Genomic DNA, 23,801 nt, shown 5'->3' with positions numbered 1-23,801 from the left:
AGCAGACTCAATAGTGTTAAGTTAAGACTAAATAGTGTTAAGTTTATGCCCTGAGTTTAATTTCTATACCGAAGTTTCGATTTTCGTTCCTGGTGTGAGGCCAGGATGCTCTGGTTTGGAACCTAGACATTTCGAACAGAAAAAGTGTTACCGCTTTTTAATGTTATTCGACGCGTTAGTATTTTAATGGTTTGACATTAGTGTATTTTGTAAACGACGCTGCGGTCTGTTTAAGGTTTGTTTGTGAAAATTACTTGTGAAAATTTTAATATTTGCTTATTTTGGGATTATTTGAAATGTAAGTACATTAAAATTGTGTCTTAGTGCATAACTAATGAGTAAATTCTTTTCTTTTTACTGACACCACCTTGAATTGCGCTCCAGATGCCGGGAAACTAAGGATCTTGCAATTGGCTTGCATTTTTTCTGACTGCGGCCAGCGCAATATTAACTTCAATATCAGCGTCCTCGACCAAGCTTCGGTATTCATCTGGACGGCGTTCACTCTGGAGATGTCTCTTTAATACGGGGTATAATATTTACACTGGCATTATACTAAATAGTATACAAAATAAACTAGCAGCCTAAATTTCAGTACACTGAGTGAGTATAAACTGTATACTCGTTAGTTTAAACTTGACAACTTCGAAAGTTTCATTTTTATACTTTCGAAGTCCATTAGCTTAATACTCAGAGTATCGAGAAATTTTTGACACTCAATAGTTTACTTTTAATGTAGAAATAGTTTAGTTTCTATGATCATTATTTTTTGGGTGTAGCGTTGTTCAAGACAAGAAAGTGAAAAGAATACCGAAAGAACTTTGTTAAATTAATATAAGCACTTTATGTTTAAACTTTATCTCAATAAACATTGTATGTGAATATTACAACTCCTACAATTTGGGGGCTCAACCGGGATTTGACCCAAACATAAATGCAAGACAGTGCAGAAGTACGTTTTTACAAACAGAACTAAAGTGATTGCGAAATTTCAAGTCTGGTGAAATTGCAACTTGAGGCAACTGCGCAGTTAATTTGGCCGTGTGCAAAAAAGACGACGACGAAGCAGCATTTTGGCATATTGATGTATGCGTGAGAGACACAGTTATAGTGAAGACGCGCAAGGGAAACGCTTGTGGTAAAATAGCGACTACAGTCCAGGAGGTAGTGCATCAAGTCTGGGATCCGGCCGGTCACGGTGAACTGGTAACTTGCAGAGGCTGATCTGTGGAAGGCGCTGGGTGCAGCGATAGACAGAGGCGGACACTGGAGCAGAGGCGGACACTGGAGCAGAAGCGGGTTGGCGGAATCTGGAGGACAGCATTTTGAAGCAGCACGGAGTCTGGAGTAGCAGATCTTGGTGGAAGTCAACGACGTCAGCGGACAAGCAACGGCAAGAACTTTTCAAGTGGAAAAGCCAGCAGAAAATCTAATTGGAAGGCAAGCAGTCTAGAAAAGCAGACAATTAATCAGAAGGCTGACCTTATTTGAATTCAAAGTCGCTGACAAGCAGTTCAAGTAGACTGTATGTATAAAACCATACATTTGTCATAAACTGAATATTATAATCTTTATATAAACATTTAATCTTATTATTACACTTAAATATTGTTACTGTTAAGCTAATTTCGATACATTGTAAGGAACGTCAATCTCAAAATGGAACTCGAAGAGATAATGTTAATGCGATGTGATGATTTACGCGCAAAGCTACTAGAGCTATATTTACCCACAGGCGGTAGAAAGCGCGATTTACAGGATAGGCTCCTTGCTCACTTCGGTATTCAGGACGAAGATGATAACAACGATTTGGATGGAGTCGAATCTGTAGCTACCGCTCTCGATTGTCCCGTGCAGGCAACGCCTATCAGCCGTTCTTTGTTCACACTTAAAGATGTAGAAGGCAGTGTTTCTAATTTTGCAGGTACAGGTAGCCCAGATATAGATCAGTGGATTCAGGAGTTAGAGGAATGTGCTTTGACTGTACAGTGGAGCAAGCTCCAACTATTTATTTACTCCAAGCAGTTGCTCAGTGGGGCTGCAAAATCGTTCATTCGCAGTCAGGTAAACATTCGCATCTGAGATTCTCTTAAGGCAGCATTGCGCGCGAATTTGCTGTTAAAATATCATCTGCTGAGGTCCATCGCAAGCTAGGTCAACGAGCACAGAGAAAGGGAGAGACACTTCAAGAATATTTGTATGCTTTGATGGAAATAGCTAAGCCAGTTAACCTAGATGAAGAAAGCTTGATAGACTATTTTGTGAAGGGAGTTCCAGATGCAAAGGCAAACAAAATAATGTTGTACGTGCGCAAGTGCTTTAAGTGCGGGGATCCGTCCCATTTGAAGAAAGACTGCAAGAAGAAGGATAATAATAATTGTTATCGGTGCGGTCAGCCTGGACATCGTGCTGCACAGTGCAAAATGGAGGTTGAGGTAAAACAGGAGAGCAACGCTAATGCCGTTCACGTGGAGAACGCAGCTACTAAGCCAAAAAGCGAGTTTACGGCTTCAGGCCTTGAATTAAAAGTAATTAAATCTTCAGTCGTTCAATTCAAAGGACTTGTCGACACAGGCGCAGATCTATGCCTGATGCGCAGGAACATTTTCCTAAAACTAGGCAACGAAACTCTTACCGGAAAAGAAAAGTGCTTGACGGGAATAGGCGAGAGTCAAGTGTTAACTTTCGGGAGCATTGTCAGACCTGTGGAGATAGACAACATGCACATGAAGGTGGAGTTTCACGTGGTTCCGGATGAGGACATGGGCTTCGACGCAATTTTGGGCCGAACCATCCTGGACATTGTGGACATGAAAGTTACCAAGGAAGGCACTGAGTTTATGCGTAATCCAAAAGTAACGAAGATAAACATATCAATTTTGGTTCCGAGTTTCTACCAGGGGTGTCACAGAAACCGTCGACGGTTTTGGGGACGGTTGGTTTAGAAACCAACCGACCAAAACCGTTGGTGTCACAGGAATTCGAGAGATTTTCTTTTTTTCGGAAAATTTACCGAAAAACGACCAGGGCTGGTCGCATACACTAAATATCGAATATTCAATAATTATCGAATTTTATTTGACTTATTTGGACTATTTTCCAATAAGTTTTAAACTTAATTTATGTTTTTCTTGCAAAATTACAAAAAGAATATATGTTTAAAGCGCATATTGTACATAATAAAAGAAAAAAATTAAAAATTTGAATTACCCGCCAGGCTACATATTGCAGCCCTGAACAGTGGTTTGCCGCGGCTGCGTTGGTTTATTTTCATTTCTAAGTTGGCAACATTTTTGAAAGCGAACTAAAATGCCGTCTGCTCTAGAGTACTTGCGAAGGCATAAACTGCGAGAGGCTAGGACGCAGAGGAGATCCTTACAAACGGTTTTACATGGACTACCATGGAGATTTAACTCATTGGCCAGGTCCTTTCACAAGAATGCGGCCTCCCTGAGTAAATTCTTTGGCAATGTCGATATTATCGCGAATAAATCGGAAGAATATGGTGTCTTGCGCTGGTAACCTATGTTTACCCCTTAAATTAGCAAAGCTTATTAGTTTAAATTAATAATAAACAAAAATGTAGTTCTTTTTTACATGTATGTCTTCTTCTTCTTCACAGCTAGCGTTTTACCTGGCAAAAATAGGACATTTTTTCACGACAGTGATGCCAACTTTTTGCAAAGGCGGCCTGTTTTTATTAATTTCTTAATAACGACAACTTCTTTTACCATAAAATTTTTATCAGAAATAAGTTTCATTTTTAACTACAATACTAAGTACCTTTGAATAAATAATTCGTTAACACAACATTTCGATAACTAACTCCGAAATTTGAACAAATTTGGTATTTTAAAGTGCTAGCTAATTGGTAACACTGCCAGGTAGACGGTTTGCCGACGGATTTTTTTTAGCTTATTTTTTCGAGAGGTTTTATAAAAAGCATATAAATTATAAAATGACGTCTGTGACACCGAGATTTGCTATTCGGGAGAAATTCGGTTGGAATGGTTTTCTGTGACACCCCCGGTACAAGATTTTAAGGGCATGTGTGCAGAACAGGTAGCAGTTTCCGATCACGTTGATTTATACCATTTAAATCAATCGCAGCAGTCTGAGGTCAAAAGCTTGATTGAAGAGTATGCTCCGCATACGCAAATGCTCCGGTACACATGAAAATCATTTTGAAGGATGATTTGTCTATCAGCATCCACGTCGTTTACATGTCGGCGACCAGAAAACAGTCGACAATCAAGTTGAGGATTGGCTTGCTGAGAAAATCATCCAACCAAGCACCTCAAAATGCGTATCGCCGGTAGTTTTGGTGTCCAAGAAAAACGGGAAGAAGAGACTGTGCCGTGACTACCGAAAACTTAATGAGAAAATTATCCGAGACAATTTTCCGATGGCCCACATGGAGACCGTACTAGACAAGCTGCAGGGGTCCAAGATATTCACTACTTTGGATCTAACAAACGGCTTCTTTCACGTTCCCATTGAACCAGGCTCTCGAAAGTATACATCATTTGTGACCCAATCTGGACAATTCGAATTCCTGTATGTACCATTTGGCATATCGAATTCACCTGCGGTTTTCACCAGATTCATCATGGCAGTTCTTAGGGAGCTGATCACCACCAATGTTGTCGTTGTTTACATGGACGATGTAATCATACCCAGTCAGGACTTTGCAGAAGGACTTGTCAAGTTGAAAGATGCCTTGGAGGTCGCTTCTCGGAACGGTTTACGTATCAACTGGAGTAAGTGCCAAATGTTGCACAGTAAAGTACAGTTTCTAGGATACATCATTTAAAGTGGAACCATCACCCCTGGTCCGGAAAAGATTCAAGCTGTGAAAGAGTTTCCCGTACCACATGACAAAAAAGCAATGCAGCGATTCCTAGGTCTGACTTCTTATTACCGCAAGTTTATAAATGGGTACGCATCCATCGCCAGGACCTTGTCGGATTTACAGAGAGGCGATTCTAAGTATGAATTCGGAGAGAAACAACAATTGGCTTTTGAAAGACTGAAGACTGCTCTCATTAGCGAACCAGTCCTCAAGTTGTATAATCCAAATTTACACACGGAAATCCACACAGACGCGTCCAAGTACGGTTTTGGCGCCGTCTTACTGCAGAAGGACCCTATAGACAGTGCTTTCCATCCAGTCCAATACATGAGCCGAAAGACATCACCATTCGAGGAAAAATACGATTCGTACGAGCTGGAAGTACTGGCTATTATTGGAGCTCTAGTAAAGTGGCGTGTTTATGTGGAAAAGGAAGTTCCTCTTCGCGTAGCTCGTTGGGCTTTATATTTGCAGGACTTCAACTACAAGATCGAGCATCGTTCAGGGACTTAAATGAAACATGCTGATGCTCTGAGCCGAGTCTCGTGTTTCTTTTTGTCAGACTCCATAACTCATCGCTTAAAGGAAGCCCAGATTAACGATGATTGGACAAAAGCAGTTCGGAGTCTTGTAGAAAAGGATGCATACCAGGACTTCTATATCCAGAATGACGTTCTGTACAAAGATCCGATTCGTGAACTAGTGGTAGTACCTTCTACTATGGAAACTGAAATAATTCAGAGCGCGCATAACCAAGGGCACTTTTCTGCCAAAAAGACACAGGATATCATCGAAAGGTCGTATTTCATACCCAAGCTCAAAGATAAAACTGAGCGAATCGTCGAGAGTTGCATCAGATGCATAATCGTAAATGCCAAAGCGGGCAAGAAAGAGGGGTTTCTAACTTCAATCGACAAAGGTGATTTACCCTTCATTACATACCACATCGATCACGTCGGTTCCATGGAAATGACGGCCAAGCGCTACAATCACATCCTTGTTGTAGGAGACGGTTTCAAAGTATGTTTGGCTCTACCCAATTCATTAGCTTGGTATAAATACGTGGGACGAGTTCAGCAGATTATCAATAGCACTGAGCCAAGAAGCACAATAATTACGCCATTCAAGCTTTTAACTGGAGTTAACATGCGTTTAGCCGGTTGCAGTGAACTAAAGGACTTAATGCAGGAGTTGGCTATAAAGGATCTGGACGAAGAAAGAGAGAAAAAAAGGTCCAAGACGAAAATAAGAAAGCATTTGATTTAAAGCGGAAACAGGAGAGAGTCTACAAACTTAATGAGTTGGTAGCAATTAAGAGAACTCAGTATGGCGTCGGATTAAAGCTTAAGGGGAAGTTTTTAGGGCCCTACAAGGTTGTTGCTGTCAAGGATCATGGGCGCTACGGAGTAGAACGCATGGGCGACTCAGAGGGTCCATTTAAAACATCTACGGTTTCCGAGTACATGAAACCTTGGTCAGGTTCATTCGAGGCGAATGAACAGTCAGGAGGGCCGAATGTGGGATTTAAATCTGGCGGGTCTACTGCTCGGCACACTCGAAGCGGTTTAAGCTATATGGCAACTCTTAATCAGTTCGCCATTTAAAATACATTTAAGTACTCGATTCTTTTAAGGCCGCCGATACCTGCCGCATAGTGAGTGAGCATAGAGTCGTCGTTTAGCGTTGTTCAATACAAGAAGGTCGTTGTGTAAAGAATACCGAAAGAACTTTGTTAAATTAATATAAGCACTTTATGTTTAAACTTTATCTCAATAAACATTGTATGTGAATATTACAATTCCTACATAAGTAGTCAAGAATCAAAACGCCTACTTCCTACAAAGTTACAATGAATTTTCTTATAAATGTTTGAATATTCCTATGGGAGCCTTAAGATATAGTGGTCCGATCCGGCTCGCTCCGACATATGTACTACCTGCAATAGATAGAAGACTTTCGGGAAAGTTTCATCGCGATGGCTTTAAAACTGAGAGACTAGTTCGCATAGAAACGGACAGACGGACATGGCTAGATAGACTCGGCTATTGGTGCTGATCAAGAATATATATACTTTATGTGGTCGGAAACGTCTCCTGCGTTGCAAACATCTGACTGAAATTATAATACCCTATATAGGGTATAAAAATGTTTCTGTGTTTCTATAAAGAGAAAATTTTATAAGCTTCAGAAATGTTCTCTATTAAACGATTTTTTTTATAAATTTTTTTTTTAAATACAGAAAAGTCTTCTTTTTTCTAAATTATAAGTTTTTATACCCTTGCAGGGGGTGTTATGATTTCAGTCAGAAGTTTGCAACGCATTAAAGGAGATGTTTCCGACCCCATAAAGAATATATATTCGAGTCGATATAGCCATGTCCGTCTGTCCGTCCGTTTCTACGCAACCCAGTCTATGAGTTTTTAAGCAATCGGGATGAAACTTGCCCAAAAGTCTTCTTTCTATTGCAGGTAGTATATAAGCCGGCCGGATCAGACAACTATATCTTATAGCTCCCATAGGAAAGATCGGAAAAAATTCTAGCTTCGGTGTTTTTATACCCGTTACTCGTAGAGTAAAAGCGCAAGTTTATTTAAGCTGAGCGCCACGCCCCCTCTAACGCCCACAATCGCCCACTAACGATTTTAAAACGTTGTAAATTCTCGAAACATAATGACTTTGGTGGAGGACAAATATGAGAACCTCAAATTAAAATAAAACGGATTGGGAATATTTTGCAATGAGTTCTAGAGCGTGATAGCTCAACTTAGAATAATAATTTATATATCAAATAATTGTAAAAGAAAAATTAAAGCATTAGCAAGTACCGTGGCGTTTTGGGAAAAGATTTGAATTCTTCAGTCAAATGATTCGCGAATTCTTCAAGTAAAGCGGATTGTTCAGACGAACACTGATAAATAAAGTATAAGATTTTATGAGCTCTGTCCATGTCATGTGTCAATATGTAAATCTATCTAGAGCCATAAACTATGATCTGTAATTGTAAACCCTACAACGGAGCGGTGCTAGCACTTGTAATCTGTAAGTGCAGGCCACTTGAGCCTAGCCGAAAATAATCACTTGAGATGTCTCTCACGCTGCACCAAGGGTTCCTGTGCGGGGGTCAAATGATAACTCTCCCGCTCAGGCAGACGCGGCCTCTGCGTAGGCCACAGATAAGATCAGAATAGGAATTTCATGTTAGTTTCCTAAGCAGGGACTTTGAAAATAAATACTCAGTTTTAATACAGAACTCAACTGAAAAGGTTGTTTTACTTAATTCATCCCTTTCATTTTGGTCCTTCGACAACTCTGCAGTTTTCCCCCACCAGTGGTAAGAGACTCAGAAGTCAGGCCAGCACCTTTAAAAAATCTGTAACGCATTGCAGTTTTAAAAGGTTGCTAAAAATAATTGGCTCTTGTCTTCCCCCACCAGTGGTAAGAGACAGAGTATAAATTTATAGAGCAAAAAGATACAAAAGAATCTTTTATGTTAATAAATTTTTAGCAATTATGTGATTAACAAAAAATTAATACAAAATATTTTTTGTGAAGTAGTCGAATAATCGACAAGTAAAAACAAAATAATTCTTGCCATCGAGCAGTTAATTTTTTTTTGGCGTTTTCGAGGCCGTTTAAACATCGAAAAAAGGGTTTAATAAAATCAGGCGTATTCGAGGCCTACATCGAAAAAGTTATCACGATCAAATAAAAAAAAAAAAAAAATCCCAAGAAAAAAAAAAAAACTCAAATCATCTTTAAACCTGCATATAAGGACTCCAGGACTTCAAGGACTTCAGCACGTCTACGAATACAACTACAACTACAAGATCGAGGACAGCATCTACCAAAGTCAACTTTAATCGACAGCGGCAAAATCATCGAACATCATAGAGTCAGCAGCGACGACAGCATATACGACGACCATAAAATATAAATAGGATCAGATAAGTCCTATCATTCATAATTAAATAATTGAAAATTATATTATTATAAATAATAATATTATATAAGTTGTCGGTAACACAGGTACACAGCCAAAAATTTCCACGAACCATTTCAAGTTTTCCATGATATTTGGGTGCTCCTGAGTAAAAGTCCCATACAAAATTATTTTCCATCACCTACAGGTTCCGCGGTATAGCTAAGAATACAAAAAACCGATGTTTGCCGACATTTTGAATTACGTGGCCTATATAATTGGACCAACCTTTATTATTTTCGGTAGGACCTACTCTCAATACATCAAGGCATTCCTAAAAAATAGTCCCCATTGTGAACCATTGCCCATGTCTTTGGAATTCGACGCCAAAGTTGAAAATCCCAAAATTGTAGAGATTTTTCTGATGGAAAAACAATTCTGAGGATTAAATCTTGAATGGAAGTAATTTTAACTATTCATTGTATCTATTGTTCATTGTATGCTTTAATTTCGGTTTACAGCGTTTTCATGAGAACATTTTATTGGATTTCTTATACTAATAAAACCGATTTTTTTATTTCATTATCTACTCCTGTTGTCAAATTTTGAATAAGTCATGGCAACCTCTAAAACTAAGAAACTAAAATACGTTCACTGAACATACACAGAGAAATGTAAATGTTTACTCCCATTCTGTAGGATGCCTTGACTTTTTTAAAATTTGACAACATTTAGGAGTAGATAATGAAATAAAAAAAACGGTTTTATTAGTATAAGAAATCCAATAAAATGTTCTCATGAAAACGCTTTAAACCGAAATTAAAGCATACAATGAACAATAGATACAATGAATAGTTAAAATTACTTCCATTCAAGATTTAATCCTCAGAATTGTTTTTCCATCAGAAAAATCTCTACAATTTTGGGATTTTCAACTTTGGCGTCGAATTCCAAAGACATGGGCAATGGTTCACAATGGGGACTATTTTTTAGGAATGCCTTGATGTATTGAGAGTAGGTCCTACCGAAAATAATAAAGGTTGGTCCAATTATATAGGCCACGTAATTCAAAATGTCGGCAAACATCGGTTTTTTGTATTCTTAGCTATACCGCGGAACCTGTAGGTGATGGAAAATAATTTTGTATGGGACTTTTACTCAGGAGCACCCAAATATCATGGAAAACTTGAAATGGTTTGTGGAAATTTCACAAAGTTTAATTTTGTGTTCCTGTGTAATTTAAGTCGGTTAATATAATTTTTTGAATTATAAAAAGTATATAGCAAAAATGTTGTCCGATCAAACTATTGCACTTATAAAAAGGCAGGTAGAGATTACAAACGCCAGTAAGGCGCTTGAAGAGCTCCCAAGCTTATCTTTCGAGTATTTAAAGAAATTTGATGAGCTGAAGGCTGAATGCATCCAAAATCATAAAGCTCTGATTCATATTGGAGTAGTCGACCATGACTACTTCATTAAGAGTCATTACGAGCAAATGCTCTCTATTTTTAATAGAATTAAAGTAAGAATAGATAACGTGTTAGCTGATTCTGACAAGTCCGAAGGAAAATTAATGGTAAAAGAGCAGAATGTAGATACAAATTTAAACTGTGAAAGCCAATTAGATACAGCAATAGAGCAGTTAGAAAGGTATTTAAAAGACACATTTGAGGACATTCAAAACGATAAAATTAAAACTTTTGAAATTAGGATTGGGAAGATAAATTTTTATTGGGATAAGCTAGTTTGTTTAAAGCAGGGAAACACTACGGACGTCACGATTAGAAGATATAATGATATATTGGAGGAATTAGCGTTCGATATTTCCATGGTTACCAAAGACATGAGAAAAAAACTAGAGGAAATTGTGCCAAAAAAGGTAGAAGTTGCAAATCATAAAATTGATGATTTGCCAACGCTGCCTAAAATTCAGGTACCCACATTTTATGGAGATTTCAAAGATTGGGACTTATTTTATGAGTTATTCAATGAACTCATACATTTAAGGGAAGATCTCAGTCCTGCCTTGAAATTTAATTACCTCAAAATCTCACTTAAGGGAGAAGCCAGGAATGTGGTTTCCCACTTATTGTTGGGATCAGGGGAAAATTATGAGGCCGCTTGGGAACTGTTAACCAAGCGGTACGAAAATAAGAGAAAAATATTTTCTGATCAACTTAATCGCCTTCTTGACCTCCAAAATGTAAATATTGACTCGGTTCGGCAATTAAGAATGTTTATTGACACTATAAATGAGTCAATTTACATAATTAAATTAAAGGCACAAATTTCTGACGAAATTGACATAATCTTTGCTCAAATTATTATTAAAAAATTTGGTAAAGAGGCTCTGCAATTATATGAGAGCCAGGTTAAAAAAACAAAAGAAATTCAAGTTCTTTCCGACGTCCTTGAATTTTTAGAGCAACGACTAAGTTCAATAAGCTCTTTTCAGGATGCAAGGCCTGTTAAAAAAGTATTTAGTATCAATGTAAGCCCATTATATACTAAAAGGTGTCCTATTTGCAAAGGTGTGGGACACACATTATTACAATGTCACATATTTAAGGCGTTAAATCCATCTGAAAGAATGGAGCAAGCCAAAAAAGCACAGTTGTGTTTTAAATGTTTAAAACACGCATTTAATAAAAAATGTCCCAGCGGTATTTCGTGTTTTAAATGTGAGAAAAATCATCACAGCATGATTCATATAAATTATAGTAACAACCAAAAAAATAAAAAGGTTATAAAGAATATGACGTCGGAACAAGTGTTGTTAGCTAGAGCACAAGTTCAAATTAAATCTTCTAAAGGAGGATTCGAAAAGTTTAGGTCTTTGATTGACAGTGGTTCTCAAAGCACAATAATTTCTGAAGCAGCTGTTCGGATTTTAAAACTACCGCTTATTCGATCTCAAAAGGAGACCAGTGGAGTATCGTCCACAGGAAAGTGCATCTCGAAGCACAAAGTAAATCTTTTAAATAAAAGTAAAAGTTCAGAAAAAACCATGAAAGTGGAAGCTATTGTACTTCCTAAAGTAATAAGTAATCTTCCGATCAACACAGTCAATGTTGACAAATCGAAATGGGAGAACCTTAATTTAGCTGACCCTGAATTTGATAAGTCGGGGCGGGTGGATCTGATCATTGGATCAGATATATACACTCACATTCTGCAGAGTGGAGTTGTTAAAAAAGATGGGCTCCTAGGACAAAAAACTGATTTCGGGTGGATTGTCTCTGGATGTCAAAAATCCAATGCAAAAAAGACTATTGTAGGGACAACTATTAATTTTAACGATTTGGATAAATTTCGGAATTTAAAAGGAAAAAATAAAAATAACAGTAATTTTATTCCCCCGGCAGGACCTCACTTCGGAGGTAATGGTAAAGTTGACGTTAGTTCAGCTACGAAGAAGAATAGTCCTAATGTAGTGAAAGGACAGGTTGTCCTAGTACGAGATCAGACTTCCTATTTAACAAAGTGGTTGATGGGAAAAGTGGTTCAGCTCCGTATAGGAAAAGGCAAAGAAACAGTAAAAGTTGAATTGCAAAATGGTTTTATAAAAAGAACTATAAGCCAAATTTATCCACTAGACAAATTGAAGTCTGGAAATAAAGTAGAGTTTGATCCTAGAAAAATATGACAAATTAGGAAAATTTGGAGACTAGGGTTTTATCTAGACTAGATAGTTACTTTGATTTCATTCATTGGTAAAAGTTTCAGGTGCACTCCAAAATGTTGCAGAGTGTATTTAAAAAGTTAAGTAGTTGTCAGCTTAAGCGTTTTCTTGTTTAATTCTTTAGGTATGGACAAAATAATAGTTGCTTAACACAACGTACAGATAATAAAATATTTGTCTTACATAGAAAACGAGATACTAAAGATTCGATGAAATTAGCTCAACTTACCATTAATTATCCATTTGGATGAAATCAGTAAATTATCAAATGAAATTAAAAATGCCGATTTTAGACAATGCATATTTAAAACTAAATATCTAAAAATATTAAAATACAAAGGCAATTACAAGCCATAGCCATACCAAGCGGTATGCATAATATCTAAACATATAAATATAATAAATTATTAGAAAATGTTTAAAATAAATAATTTAAAGATTTAAATTTTGTAATGTTATAATACAATCATTTCAAGACGTTGCAAGGTGGTAAATTTGTTATGCAAGATAAAATATATCGAATAAATACAGTCCACTAATTTTGTATTGCAATAAATATAATCAGCAATGTAATTATATCGCATACACCTCATCTTGCCGGCCCTTGCCAGAATGTTCAGACGAACACTGATAAATAAAGTATAAGATTTTATGAGCTTTGTCCATGTCATGTGTCAATATGTAAATCTATCTAGAGCCATAAACTATGATCTGTAATTGTAAGCCCTACAACGGAGCGGTGCTAGCACTTGTAATCTGTAAGTGCAGGCCACTTGAGCCTAGCCGAAAATAATCACTTGAGATGTCTCTCACGCTGCACCAAGGGTTCCTGTGCGGGGGTCAAATGATAACTCTCCCGCTCAGGCAGACGCGGCCTCTGCGTAGGCCACAGATAAGATCAGAATAGGAATTTCATGTTAGTTTCCTAAGCAGGGACTTTGAAAATAAATACTCAGTTTTAATACAGAACTCAACTGAAAAGGTTGTTTTACTTAATTCATCCCTTTCACGGATTATTCGACTTTAACAATATCAGAATCATATCGAATTCTTCAAGTCAAGAGAATCCGCGAATTCTTAAGGTCAAAAAACGCGAATTCATTTAGGTCACGACATGGCCAAACGAACAAGAACCAATTTAAACCATATTTAAATTCCCAATACAATGGCCGCAAAAGCGAATTGAGTTTTATTTTGAGTTTTATAAAATAAAACTCACACATGATCATGAGTTTTATAATAAAACTCAAAAATAATTATTACCATTGATTTTTAAAAATAAAACTCACAAAATAAAAATCATTGCAGATTTGCATAACTTGACCAATTTGGAACTCATTGGTGTTCTTGATTTTTTTGTAGCACTTTTCTAAGTGGATGATTTTTATAGTCAGGAAAATTTGAAATAACTGTTATTTTCGGTCCCTGGTCGTGGATCGATATCATCATTTTGAATTTAACTGAAATTATTGCACAAAGAAGAAGATTTGAATTTTAAACCATGTCAATAGTCCGTTGCATCAAAAGAGAGAGAGATAATTTTGTTATACTAGGAGAGCATCATTTGAACTTGAGTCAGATGTGCATGGCGCCTGTAGTTGTGAAACTATACATAAATATACATATTAGGGTGGGTCGATTTAAAGATCAACAAATTGGAGGGGGGGAACGTATTCTATCGACAATTGGGTAAGAATTTCTCAACTGCGCATATGAAATTTTAGATATTCTTCAAACTCGGGTACCTCGTAGACTTTGGCTTGGTTATACTTTGTGATTTTTTTGAAATTTTTTGGTGTTCATTTAGGGGTGCTATGAATTTTTGAAGTTAAAAACTTAAAAAATGTTCTCAAACTTCAAATTAGTATATTTCGAGAACGGCTTAGAAGAGCAACGTGCAACTATACACGTTTTTAAATGTGTACTGGGGGAGTTAGATAATAATTTTTTTAAATTTTTTGTTGTCCAATAAGTATGAATTTTAATTATTTGAAATTTTTTATCGCTGTTTTAAATGTCTTCTTCATCCTTTAAAAGAAACTTAACTATCCAAGATTGTCCATCTCATAACCAACTTAATTTACCCGAAGAAACATTTTTGTTCCTTTTCATCATTTCCAAGATATATAATTTTTATTGCGAATTTAGAATAACCCTATTTATATTTCCAATGAGTACAATTCTTACATGTTTAAGCTGAAAGTTTGCACAACTCAATTACTCACTGATATTATGCACATATATTAATATCATAATTTTACCACCATCCCTTCATATAGCTGCCATACAAATCGATGGATTTTCTTATTGTTAAGAAGGTAGGCTTGAAAAAAAATTTTTGTTTCAGATTGTAATTTTAATTGTGGCGCTCGACTGAAATAAACCAAATAAGCCGAAGAATAGGTGTGGAAAATCTCAAACTCAGCGTTCATACAGACAGACAGACGGACACTTCCATACTGTCGCTCGGGAAAAAATGGAAAAAAGTTTATTTTATTTTTAAAAATGGGCTTTCCTTTTCACTCTTCCCAAGCTCTATTTTGTGTAAAAATCTTGATTTTGTACCACTTTTAGTTCTTAAGATATCATTAAAAATCTGCCGTATTCGCTCGGGACAAAAATAGAAGTGATTTTCGGGGAAATTCATTTAACACTAGAATTTAGCGAATTCTGATGGAATATTTGAATGCGATTTTTTTTAGAATGTTGTCCAAATATGTCGCTGTGAAATGGTTTTGGTTTTACTCAAAAATGGTTTCCCGTTTTTGTTTTATGTAGTTTCAACCACATTCGCTCGGGACATGTCGCTCGGGACATTTTTTCTCAGCGTTTTGTAAAGTGTATTTCCTTACCTCTATCCTTCAATTACTGGCTGTTTTGCTTTTAACCTAATAGTTTAACATTTAATTGAAGCATTCAGTACAGAAAAATGTCACATATTAGCATTCCTAAAGGAAATGTTTTTGTTTTTTTTAAGTTAATAGACTAACCTTACGATTAGTACCTAATGCGTGAAGTTTCATAAGTGAATGTCGAAACGGCAGATTAAAATCCAACCTGCAGACCTATCCCCTATTCGCCTCAAAATGTAATGAATAGATTTTCGCACCAACAGAAAACAATATTATTAGCAATACTTCTTCTTTTGCATATACTCACCAGACACTTGGGCAGTTAATTTCAATCTACTACTAAACGAATATTCAACTTGAACTCATTGATAACCTTTTCGGCCTGGGTCAGCTACCAAAAGTCAAGCGCTCAATTTCGTAACTTTATGTTTGGCGCACAAAAATGTTTTATTTACTCTTTTCCATCTGCTTTTGGTCCTCTTCCTGGTTTTGGACCAAGAGCCATGAGCCAAAAGCCGAGGACCCACTACCAAGAGCAACGACTAGGACCGCTACAATATTGTAATTTGGCTTGCAGTCCGCAAAGCCAACCAAAGAAAACAAAGAAATCAGAGGAAAAATCAACTTTGTGCAAATAAATGCAAAATAATATTACGAAAAGTTGACCGTAAAAAGATGCCGGCCCAGTCGAGCGAGCGGAGCTGGCGAGGAGTCGTTGCACTCGAAGTGCTGGTGCTCCGGTGCTCCTCCTGCCGCCGCTCCTTCCTGTGCCTTGAAACGAGCACACTTAATTTCGAAATAGAATTTTACCCTCTTGGCGAGGGCCAAAAGTTTTTTCCGCTTGCCTTTCGCCCATTACTTGGCCATTGATTTCAATTCCATTTCGCCCATTGGCTTAGCTGGCAGTCGCAGCCTAACCGTTTTTCCATACGGATATTATTTAATGTGCAATTTGGAGAATATGTTAATTTTTATCCCGGTCTTGTGGCCCTAAGTTGGCGATTCGCTAGGAAATATGTTTGAGGTCTCAACTGGTTTTTCGTGAATAAATTTTATTATTCCATGCGGAGACGACTGAAGGCCTAAGTATAAGGAAGGAGCAAGAGCGGGAAGTCAGTCGAGTGAGGCGACTCTACTTCCCGAGTGTACTATCAGGATCAATTTGGTTCAATGTGCCTAGGTTCGGGTCAGGGTCTTAATGGCGGTGGCGGTAACGCAGGCGGCGCACTGTCTTGTAGCGGTATCCGTCCTTGGCGAGCTCGGTGCCCTCATCGGCGGCCTTGGGCTCGGCTTCTGCGGGGACGGCAGCCTCGGCGGGAGGCAGGTACTCCCCGGCGGGAACCGCATCGGCAGCAGCCTCCTCGGCGGCAGCCTCGCGACGGTGGCGGCGCAGTTTGAGCCGGCGCACAGTTTTGTATTTGTAGCCATCGTCCCCAAGAATAGTCTTCAGCTCAGGGGCCAGTTGCACCTCCACGGGCGGCAGGTACTCGTTGCTGGGCTCCGCGATCTCGGAGACGTCGCGGCGGTGTCGGGCACGGAACTTGAGCTTGCGCACAGTTTTGTACTTGTAGCCGTCGCTCGCCACCTTGGTGTCTCCGATTGCCGCGGCGTCCACGGGCGGCAGGTACTCCTGGCTGGGCGCGTTATCCACTGGCGGTAGGTATTCCTGGCTGGGCACCTCGCGGCGATGGCGAAGCTTCAGCCGGCGCACCGTCTTGTACTTGTAGCCGGCGTCGGATAGCTGGGCCGCTTCCACTTCGCCGACGGGCGGCAGGTACTCGGCGGACGGCTCCAACGCAGCAGCGGGATCTGCCGACTGGGCTGCAGCAAAGGCCACCAGGCAAATGGTAAGGGCGGCGACGAAGAGTTTCTGGACAGAAACATGAAAGTGTTAGGGCATTTCATTGTTGAACTCACAGTTTCATTTAAAGCATTCATTTTAGAAAAACTTTTGTGCTTGACTAAACATTAGATAATTCTTCTAACAGAATATATTTTCCTATCCCTAAGGACAATCTGAGAACCTTTGAAGTCCTTATGCTTGCAGTGCACTCACCATTCTGAAGATATAGTTCTCTGGGAGATTGGCGAACTATTCGAACTGACTGAAGATGTTGCTGTGTCACTAGTATGGAACCCAATGATGCCTTGGTCCAATTCGGCCCGCGTCTTTATAGCCAGAATTTGGTCAACTTCTCACGACCAAACTCTAAGGTAAGTTGAACATGGCCGTGTCGAGTGCTCATCAAAGCCATCATCGAACTCTATTAACCACTTAAGCGAAGACGATAACGCTGGTACTGGTCTATGGTTGCCGAAATTGACGATCCGCATTCGGCCACGCACTTGAGCGCAAATATTTTTGGACCTGGTCTTTGATGTGAAGTGTCTCGCCCATATGTGTGGCAGCGATGACGTGTGAATGCTCGATAGAGCTAATGTGGAAAAAGCCTTGTGGTAGCCACTAGCAAACAAACTGGTCGGCGGTCTCCTGCCTGAGTTCTCTCAGTCCCACCAGCCGTATTTTGACCAATTGTATCAGACACTTCACAAGTTCTCTTAAAATCTGGCCTTGAAATCGAATACATTTTTGGTAAATTTGTTTCCTGATTGCTTTAGAGTATCTTGAAGTGAGAGTGATCGAGGCCCTGGTCGGACAAAAAAAAATGGATTGCCTATTCTTACACTGAAAAACAGACCTAAAAACTCACATGAAAGTGGAGTTGTACATATGATTTTTTTTGGCGAAGTAGCCTAGCTCCTAGCTCCTTGCTTAGTGCATATTTTCCAAAAATATACACGGTATGATATAAAAGTAGTTTTTGCTAGTTTTCTAGTTTTTCTGTGTATTCTCTGCTGTTCACTGAGCTAAGTGATGACAGACATTTTTCAACGAGCCCCTGAATCAACGTTAAAAGCTTGGGATCACAAAACGTCTATTTTTGTCATTTTTACTTTAGTATTCTTGGCAACGTTTCAACTATTAAAAAAGTACTTCACCCCAGGCTCTGACAAAATGGCCCTGGTGCATCTGTCCGACACTAAGCGATAAACCATATCATTTCTAATAGCACTCGGCAAACACAGACAACAGGCAAATATAAATGATGACAGCGACAATCGGCCAAAACAATAATACGCAACTGTGCCAAAAATTATGCATTGAACAGAGTTCTGGCCTTTAATTGTCCCTATACATTCGTCCTCTCTTCCAATTATAATTTTGCTGGATAAAGCGAGTGCTGGATGCCGGTTGACTGCGTTCGTCAGCCCGCAGGACACCTTGGTGCGATATGTTTTGCATTAAAATGAAATTAAATGGATGAAGCTTTATCTGTTATTGACACTGTAGATACTGCCATTGTTGCAACAGGCATTGCTGCTCCTGAATATTTAATAGGCTTCGGGGATACATGGAGGTAAATTGGAACGTGATATGAAACGATGATCAATTTGATATTATGTGGTATTAATTTTGACTTGATATACGGCATCTCAATTCGATATGCTCGAATTGTAAGCAACATTTTCCAAGTAAACCAGATCGAATTTCTCCCTCCCACTCATGCAACTTTAAGCGCTATCTCGCTCTGTTTCTAAATTAGAGAATTTGTTCTTTTCGCTCCCAAATAATTACTTTAAGCTGCCAAATTGCTTCTTCTCATCTTTTTCGAAGTCAGAGGATCTCCGGGAGAGAGAAATCGGAAAAATTACATTATTTTATATCCATTTTACTTGTATTGCCTGGTAAAAGCAATTTACACTGCGCCTATGGACTTGAACCAGGTGTTTTTTTTGTGTGGTTACTGCTTGAAATTAACCATACCCGTCGTTTTATATCTGTGAACACTGTGAAGTGCAGACCGACGCAGACCACTTCTCTTAACCATACGTAATATATTTGTATACCGTTGCAGACGGTGGTCGAAAACGTCTCCTTCACTGCGTTGCAAACTTTTGACTGAAATTACAAATCTGATACATACGGCCCTGTTCTAGTTTTCACTTCCGAAAGATTTACACGGAATCGAATTTCCCAGACTGGTTCCAAGACTCACTTCCGAAAGAACTGCACGGATTCAAAAATCCCTCGTTGTTACTCTGTTAACTTCCGCACCTAAATCCGTCAGCATGAAATTCACTTCCGAGTGAAAACTGGAACAGGCCAGATAAACTAAACTAACAAATCTACAGTCATGCATGGCAAAGGTTAAACTATATGGTTATATGAATTTATGTATGCCAGAGCAACCTTCATTATTTCTTTGTTTTTTTTTTTTAAATAAAAGTGTTTTTTTCTTTCTTTATTTCATTAAGCTGCTTTGGGTAAATCATTGAGTTCAAAATTCAAGGAAAAGAAGGTAGCCTATTTTATATATGTATATTGGTAATAAATTGACAAATGACCAGAAGAAGCGGCTTGACATAAACTAAGCGCACTACAGTCGCTTTGCCCAGAAATAAAATACTTCCCTACGGCTTTATAAACGTCTCGCCTTAAACGAATTTAATCGGAAGTACCGTTTTCTGCCTCCTCGCATTATCAGCTTGTGCGTGGGCTCATTTATCGTTGCATGCGGCAATCTGCTGAAGTTAAGGGCTTAAGGGGCCGGCCCATGTGTGCACACTCCTTGCCTTTGACATCTCCGCATGCCATGGTAATGTGTCATTATATTAAAAGCTTTGCAAATACGCCACCTACCGGTCGTAGGTGGCGCAGCCTTCCCACGTCTCCCCTCCCCTCACCGCACCATCCACCAACCCTAGATGAACCAGCCACCAGAGAGCCGGCTGGGCTGAAAATTTCATTAGCGTTTCTACTTTGTGGCCGTGTTGTGTTTGCTCATAAAACTAAGATGCCATTGGGAATTCGCCGCAGGTTTGTGAGTGAGCCTGTTTGTGTGTCTCCTTCAAGAGCAGCCAGCAAAGTAGGCAATTAATTTGTTAATTGGCGTGAATATTGTTAGTCAAATTGATGGCAGTTGACGAACAGGGGCGAGGCCAAACGGCAGAGCGAGCCATTTCCGAAGCAAATTGAGTTTTCGCACTGTGTCCACTGCGAAGGACTAATTTGGCCAGTTGAGTGGATTTTGATTTGAATTTGGGGCAGTCGGACTCAGAATTGTATTAATCAAGAGGCCTTCTGGGATGGGGGCCGAAGATATGACATTTGATTTCGATTAGGTGTCCTTAGGGCCTGTGCGAGGGTATTTCTTGTGACCAGATTTAGCCCCCTGAAACTTTACAGCCCATTTGAATAACCCCTTTAATGGCGCCATTATTTTCCTGTTTAAATGCGACCCTTTTCACCTTTCCTTTTGGGGCCGTGTATTTGCATTCGAAATTTTATGCATCCTTTTTGGCCAAATGCCGCGCATTGTTTTTATGCTTGCCACATGTCGTTGATATTTTCGTTTTTGTCGAAAGAGCCTTTAATGGGCTTTTGATCTTTTCATTACGGTCATCAAAAAACACAAAGTCCTGCGCCGCCACCCCCCACCCACCTCTCTTTGTTTGTCCCCCATACGCCGATTTGATTTACACAAAAGGACAAATGCGATTTCACGGCCACGTCGGCTGTTCACATATTTGCTGGCGTTGCTGCAATAATCAAGAGGTGCGAGCCGTGCAACAGTGCGTATTATGAATTTGGTTAACCGGCTCGATGCGTCAACGAGTTGGGCGAAAACTAAAATGCGCTTTAACCACATCTCCAAATGCACGGGTGTTTGTGTGCTCGATGTGTAGAGGAATTTAGCACGAATTTCCGTTTATTTTGTCATCAGGCGCCTGCTGTGCGTAAATAAATAGAGAAAATAGTTTATTTATTTAGAAGCTGACGTTTTTTCACCTCGCACGTTCAAAGCAATTAGGGTGAGCATCTGGGAAATGTTAATTGAAAATATATGTAGAGCCCGGCAGCATCATTATCCCTACTGCCACCACTACCGCCGTCGCAAGTACCCGAGTTTTGCAGCATTCGAGTCCATAAATGCCATGGCCCTTCTTGTAGCACCTGTCATCGCGGTCGTTTCACCAGCATCCGGAATGTCATCATTACGACCGCACGGAAGGGTGGCCTGAGCTGCTCCCCTCGTTTCCGCCCCGCTTAGCATATGCTGGAAATGTCCTCTTAATTCACCAAATCCCTCGCTGGCCGCCCGTACCGCCCAATCGCGGACCGTTTTTTGCCCTGTTGCCCTGGTCGATGTCAAACAATATTTATGTACTAGTCGCCTTCGCTGTCGCACTCGCATAATGCGCGGATTATTTTCTTAATTGATGTCGATCGGCCTATTATGCTCACATGCCCGTGCCCAACTGGACAACGGTTTGTGCGCTAAATTAAATTTTTAAAAACTGCGCCCGCGCTGTGGTTGTGCAAAATTTATTCGCGCTAAAAGTTAATTTGATTTTGTTGACCGCATGTACAATTTTGAACTATTTGACTTTGACAAAATTGCGGATTCAAATTGCATTGAGCAGGCGTAGGATGTTGGCGGTGGGGCGGTCAGAGCACTGAGTAACCAGAATCATTAGCAATTTCGGTTTTTATTCTATTTTGCAAATTGAAAATTTCTGTTAATTGGTCTGCAGAGTGCCTGGGAGGACAAACAAGCAATCGACCTATTTGGTTACCAGAACAACGTAACAGTTCGAACGAGTAAAAAACAAAAGGGACCCTGCATTGGGGAAATTGTTGAAATACAAGAGCAATCCGACGGGTTTTCAGATGGTCGTCCTAATTAAAAACAGATAAATAATGGCATGCTCTCATGCTTTCGGTGGGTAACGCCTACTCGGCTCTGATCCCAGCACTTCTAACTCGCCCGATTTGGTGATAGGTCTATGAAAAATGTATGCAACTCAATATCCGGTCGGCTAGAAAGCCGTGCTCTCTACGGCACGTTTCGCTTCCTGCTGCACTTTACAGGATTAAGCACTTAACAACAATTTTACGCACGCATTTTAAATTAATTATGTATCGGCTATAAATAAATAAAATGCACACGCACCGAAACTTGCAAATTATGCCTCGTCCTCCGATGCCGCTCGCCCTGGAGCCCCGCAGCCCCGGGTCCCAGTCCCGACACCCATGAGTGCCCCTGGAAGGCCGGGGGATGTTGGTGTCGAAAGCCGCAGGACGAACATGTTGCGCTTAAAATACTTTGCTAATTTTTCGCTAATATTTACCAGGTGGACTGGCGCCAGGGGATTTCCCCGCTGCGTCGCCCTTGAGCCCGACCGCCCTGTTTATGTTGGCCGCTCGCTGTCTCTGGTCGTTCGGTTCGGTCTGCCTGCCTGTCGGAAATAACAAATATTTAAACGTATTTAATTAAAACTCACAAATGAAACCACAAACGCAGAGTGCGCGCAACGAGCGCCCGAAATGGCTATGGCTGGAGCTCCGCGCCTCCCTGCTCTTGGTCCTAATCCCAGTGCCCATCTCAGGCATTTATTGTTTATTTATTTTACCTTTACTGCAAACTGAAAACTGCAAACTGCAAACTGCAGCTCGCAACGGATACTTTTGGGCCGAAATTTTATTTGAGCCCCATCGCAGTGCAATTGCGTTGCATACTCGGCAGCGCACAGAGCGGGGGTTTTAGTGAATCGATAAAATGAAAATTGCATCCGCAAAGCCGGCGGAGTATGGCCATTTAATACGCTATCCACTTGGCCAGACATACCGGCCGCACGACAGCTTTACACCCGCCAGATACGAATCTGCCATGTAAAAACTGCCAATCTCTGATAGATACACAATGTTTACACACGACCACGACCCCACCCTTCTGAAATCGACCTTAAAGCGATCGCACTCGCAGGCCACTAAAGCATACTTTAAAGCGATTTCTGGCGTGTCTATTGATTATAAACCGGGTGGGCAGGGGAGGGGGTGGAAAGAAAATTGTGTAGAGGGCTTATGCCCTCGCCCAAATAGCAACGTGTGAAAAATAGCATTTTTCCGCATATGTGCGCAGCAAAGACACAAAAGTCAAATTAGAATTCTCTCTTGCAATATCCTTTTTTGGCTTCCGCCAAGCCCCTCCAACCCACGTAAGCATTTGATATGCTTTTAAAGTGCATAAATTAGTGCTGGGGAGGGATTGAAATAGTACGAGTTAAGGGTAAATCCGGCAAAACAATTGTATTTTCTCAGTGGACGCCTTTGCGGACCATCCAGCGATGGCACTCCTCCACTTGGCGTAGCCGGGATCCCGTCCCATCCATTCATATGAGCTGCGAGTGTGTGTTTGCTTGCATTATCCGGGCAACTTTTGTCTGGCTTTTTTGACTCTGAGCTGCAATTTTTTCGACCCGCCCCGACTATTTACTCTTGAAGTTTCCCAAGCCTTAGAAATTAGAGTGGAGCGAAAGATGCAGGGAGGGGGCGACGAAGGCCAGATTCTTTGCCATTTAACTAAGCCGGTTAGCAAACAGAGTGGATTCTGGACCTGAAACTGTAGGGCAGGCCCAGTCCGGGCTGCCAAA

At 39.9% G+C, this 23,801-nt stretch overlaps 2 protein-coding genes across 2 annotated transcripts in view; one reads left to right on the top strand and one right to left on the bottom strand.

The window, feature by feature from the left end:
* The first annotated feature begins 413 nt into the window (after positions 1–413).
* The window catches only part of Chro (chromodomain-containing protein chromator), a 51,266-nt gene continuing 27,878 nt past the window's right edge, over positions 414–23,801 (top strand). Inside the window, exon 1 of the mRNA XM_070214290.1 lies at positions 414–530. The gene's annotated coding sequence lies outside the window, so the exon portion shown is untranslated. The remainder of the gene's footprint in view (positions 531–23,801) is intronic.
* LOC108068976 (uncharacterized) lies at positions 16,338–17,633 on the bottom strand. Its single transcript, XM_017158868.3, has 2 exons — positions 17,362–17,633; positions 16,338–17,175 (listed from the first exon to the last, which is right to left on the bottom strand). The coding sequence occupies exons 1-2, from the start codon at positions 17,362–17,364 to the stop codon at positions 16,501–16,503; spliced, it is 678 nt and encodes a 225-aa protein (XP_017014357.2). The 5' UTR covers positions 17,365–17,633; the 3' UTR covers positions 16,338–16,500.

Source organism: Drosophila takahashii, chromosome 3L (genome assembly GCF_030179915.1).
Source record: "Drosophila takahashii strain IR98-3 E-12201 chromosome 3L, DtakHiC1v2, whole genome shotgun sequence".
Lineage (NCBI taxonomy): Eukaryota > Metazoa > Arthropoda > Insecta > Diptera > Drosophilidae > Drosophila > Drosophila takahashii.
This window is presented reverse-complemented; position numbering and strand designations above follow the sequence as displayed.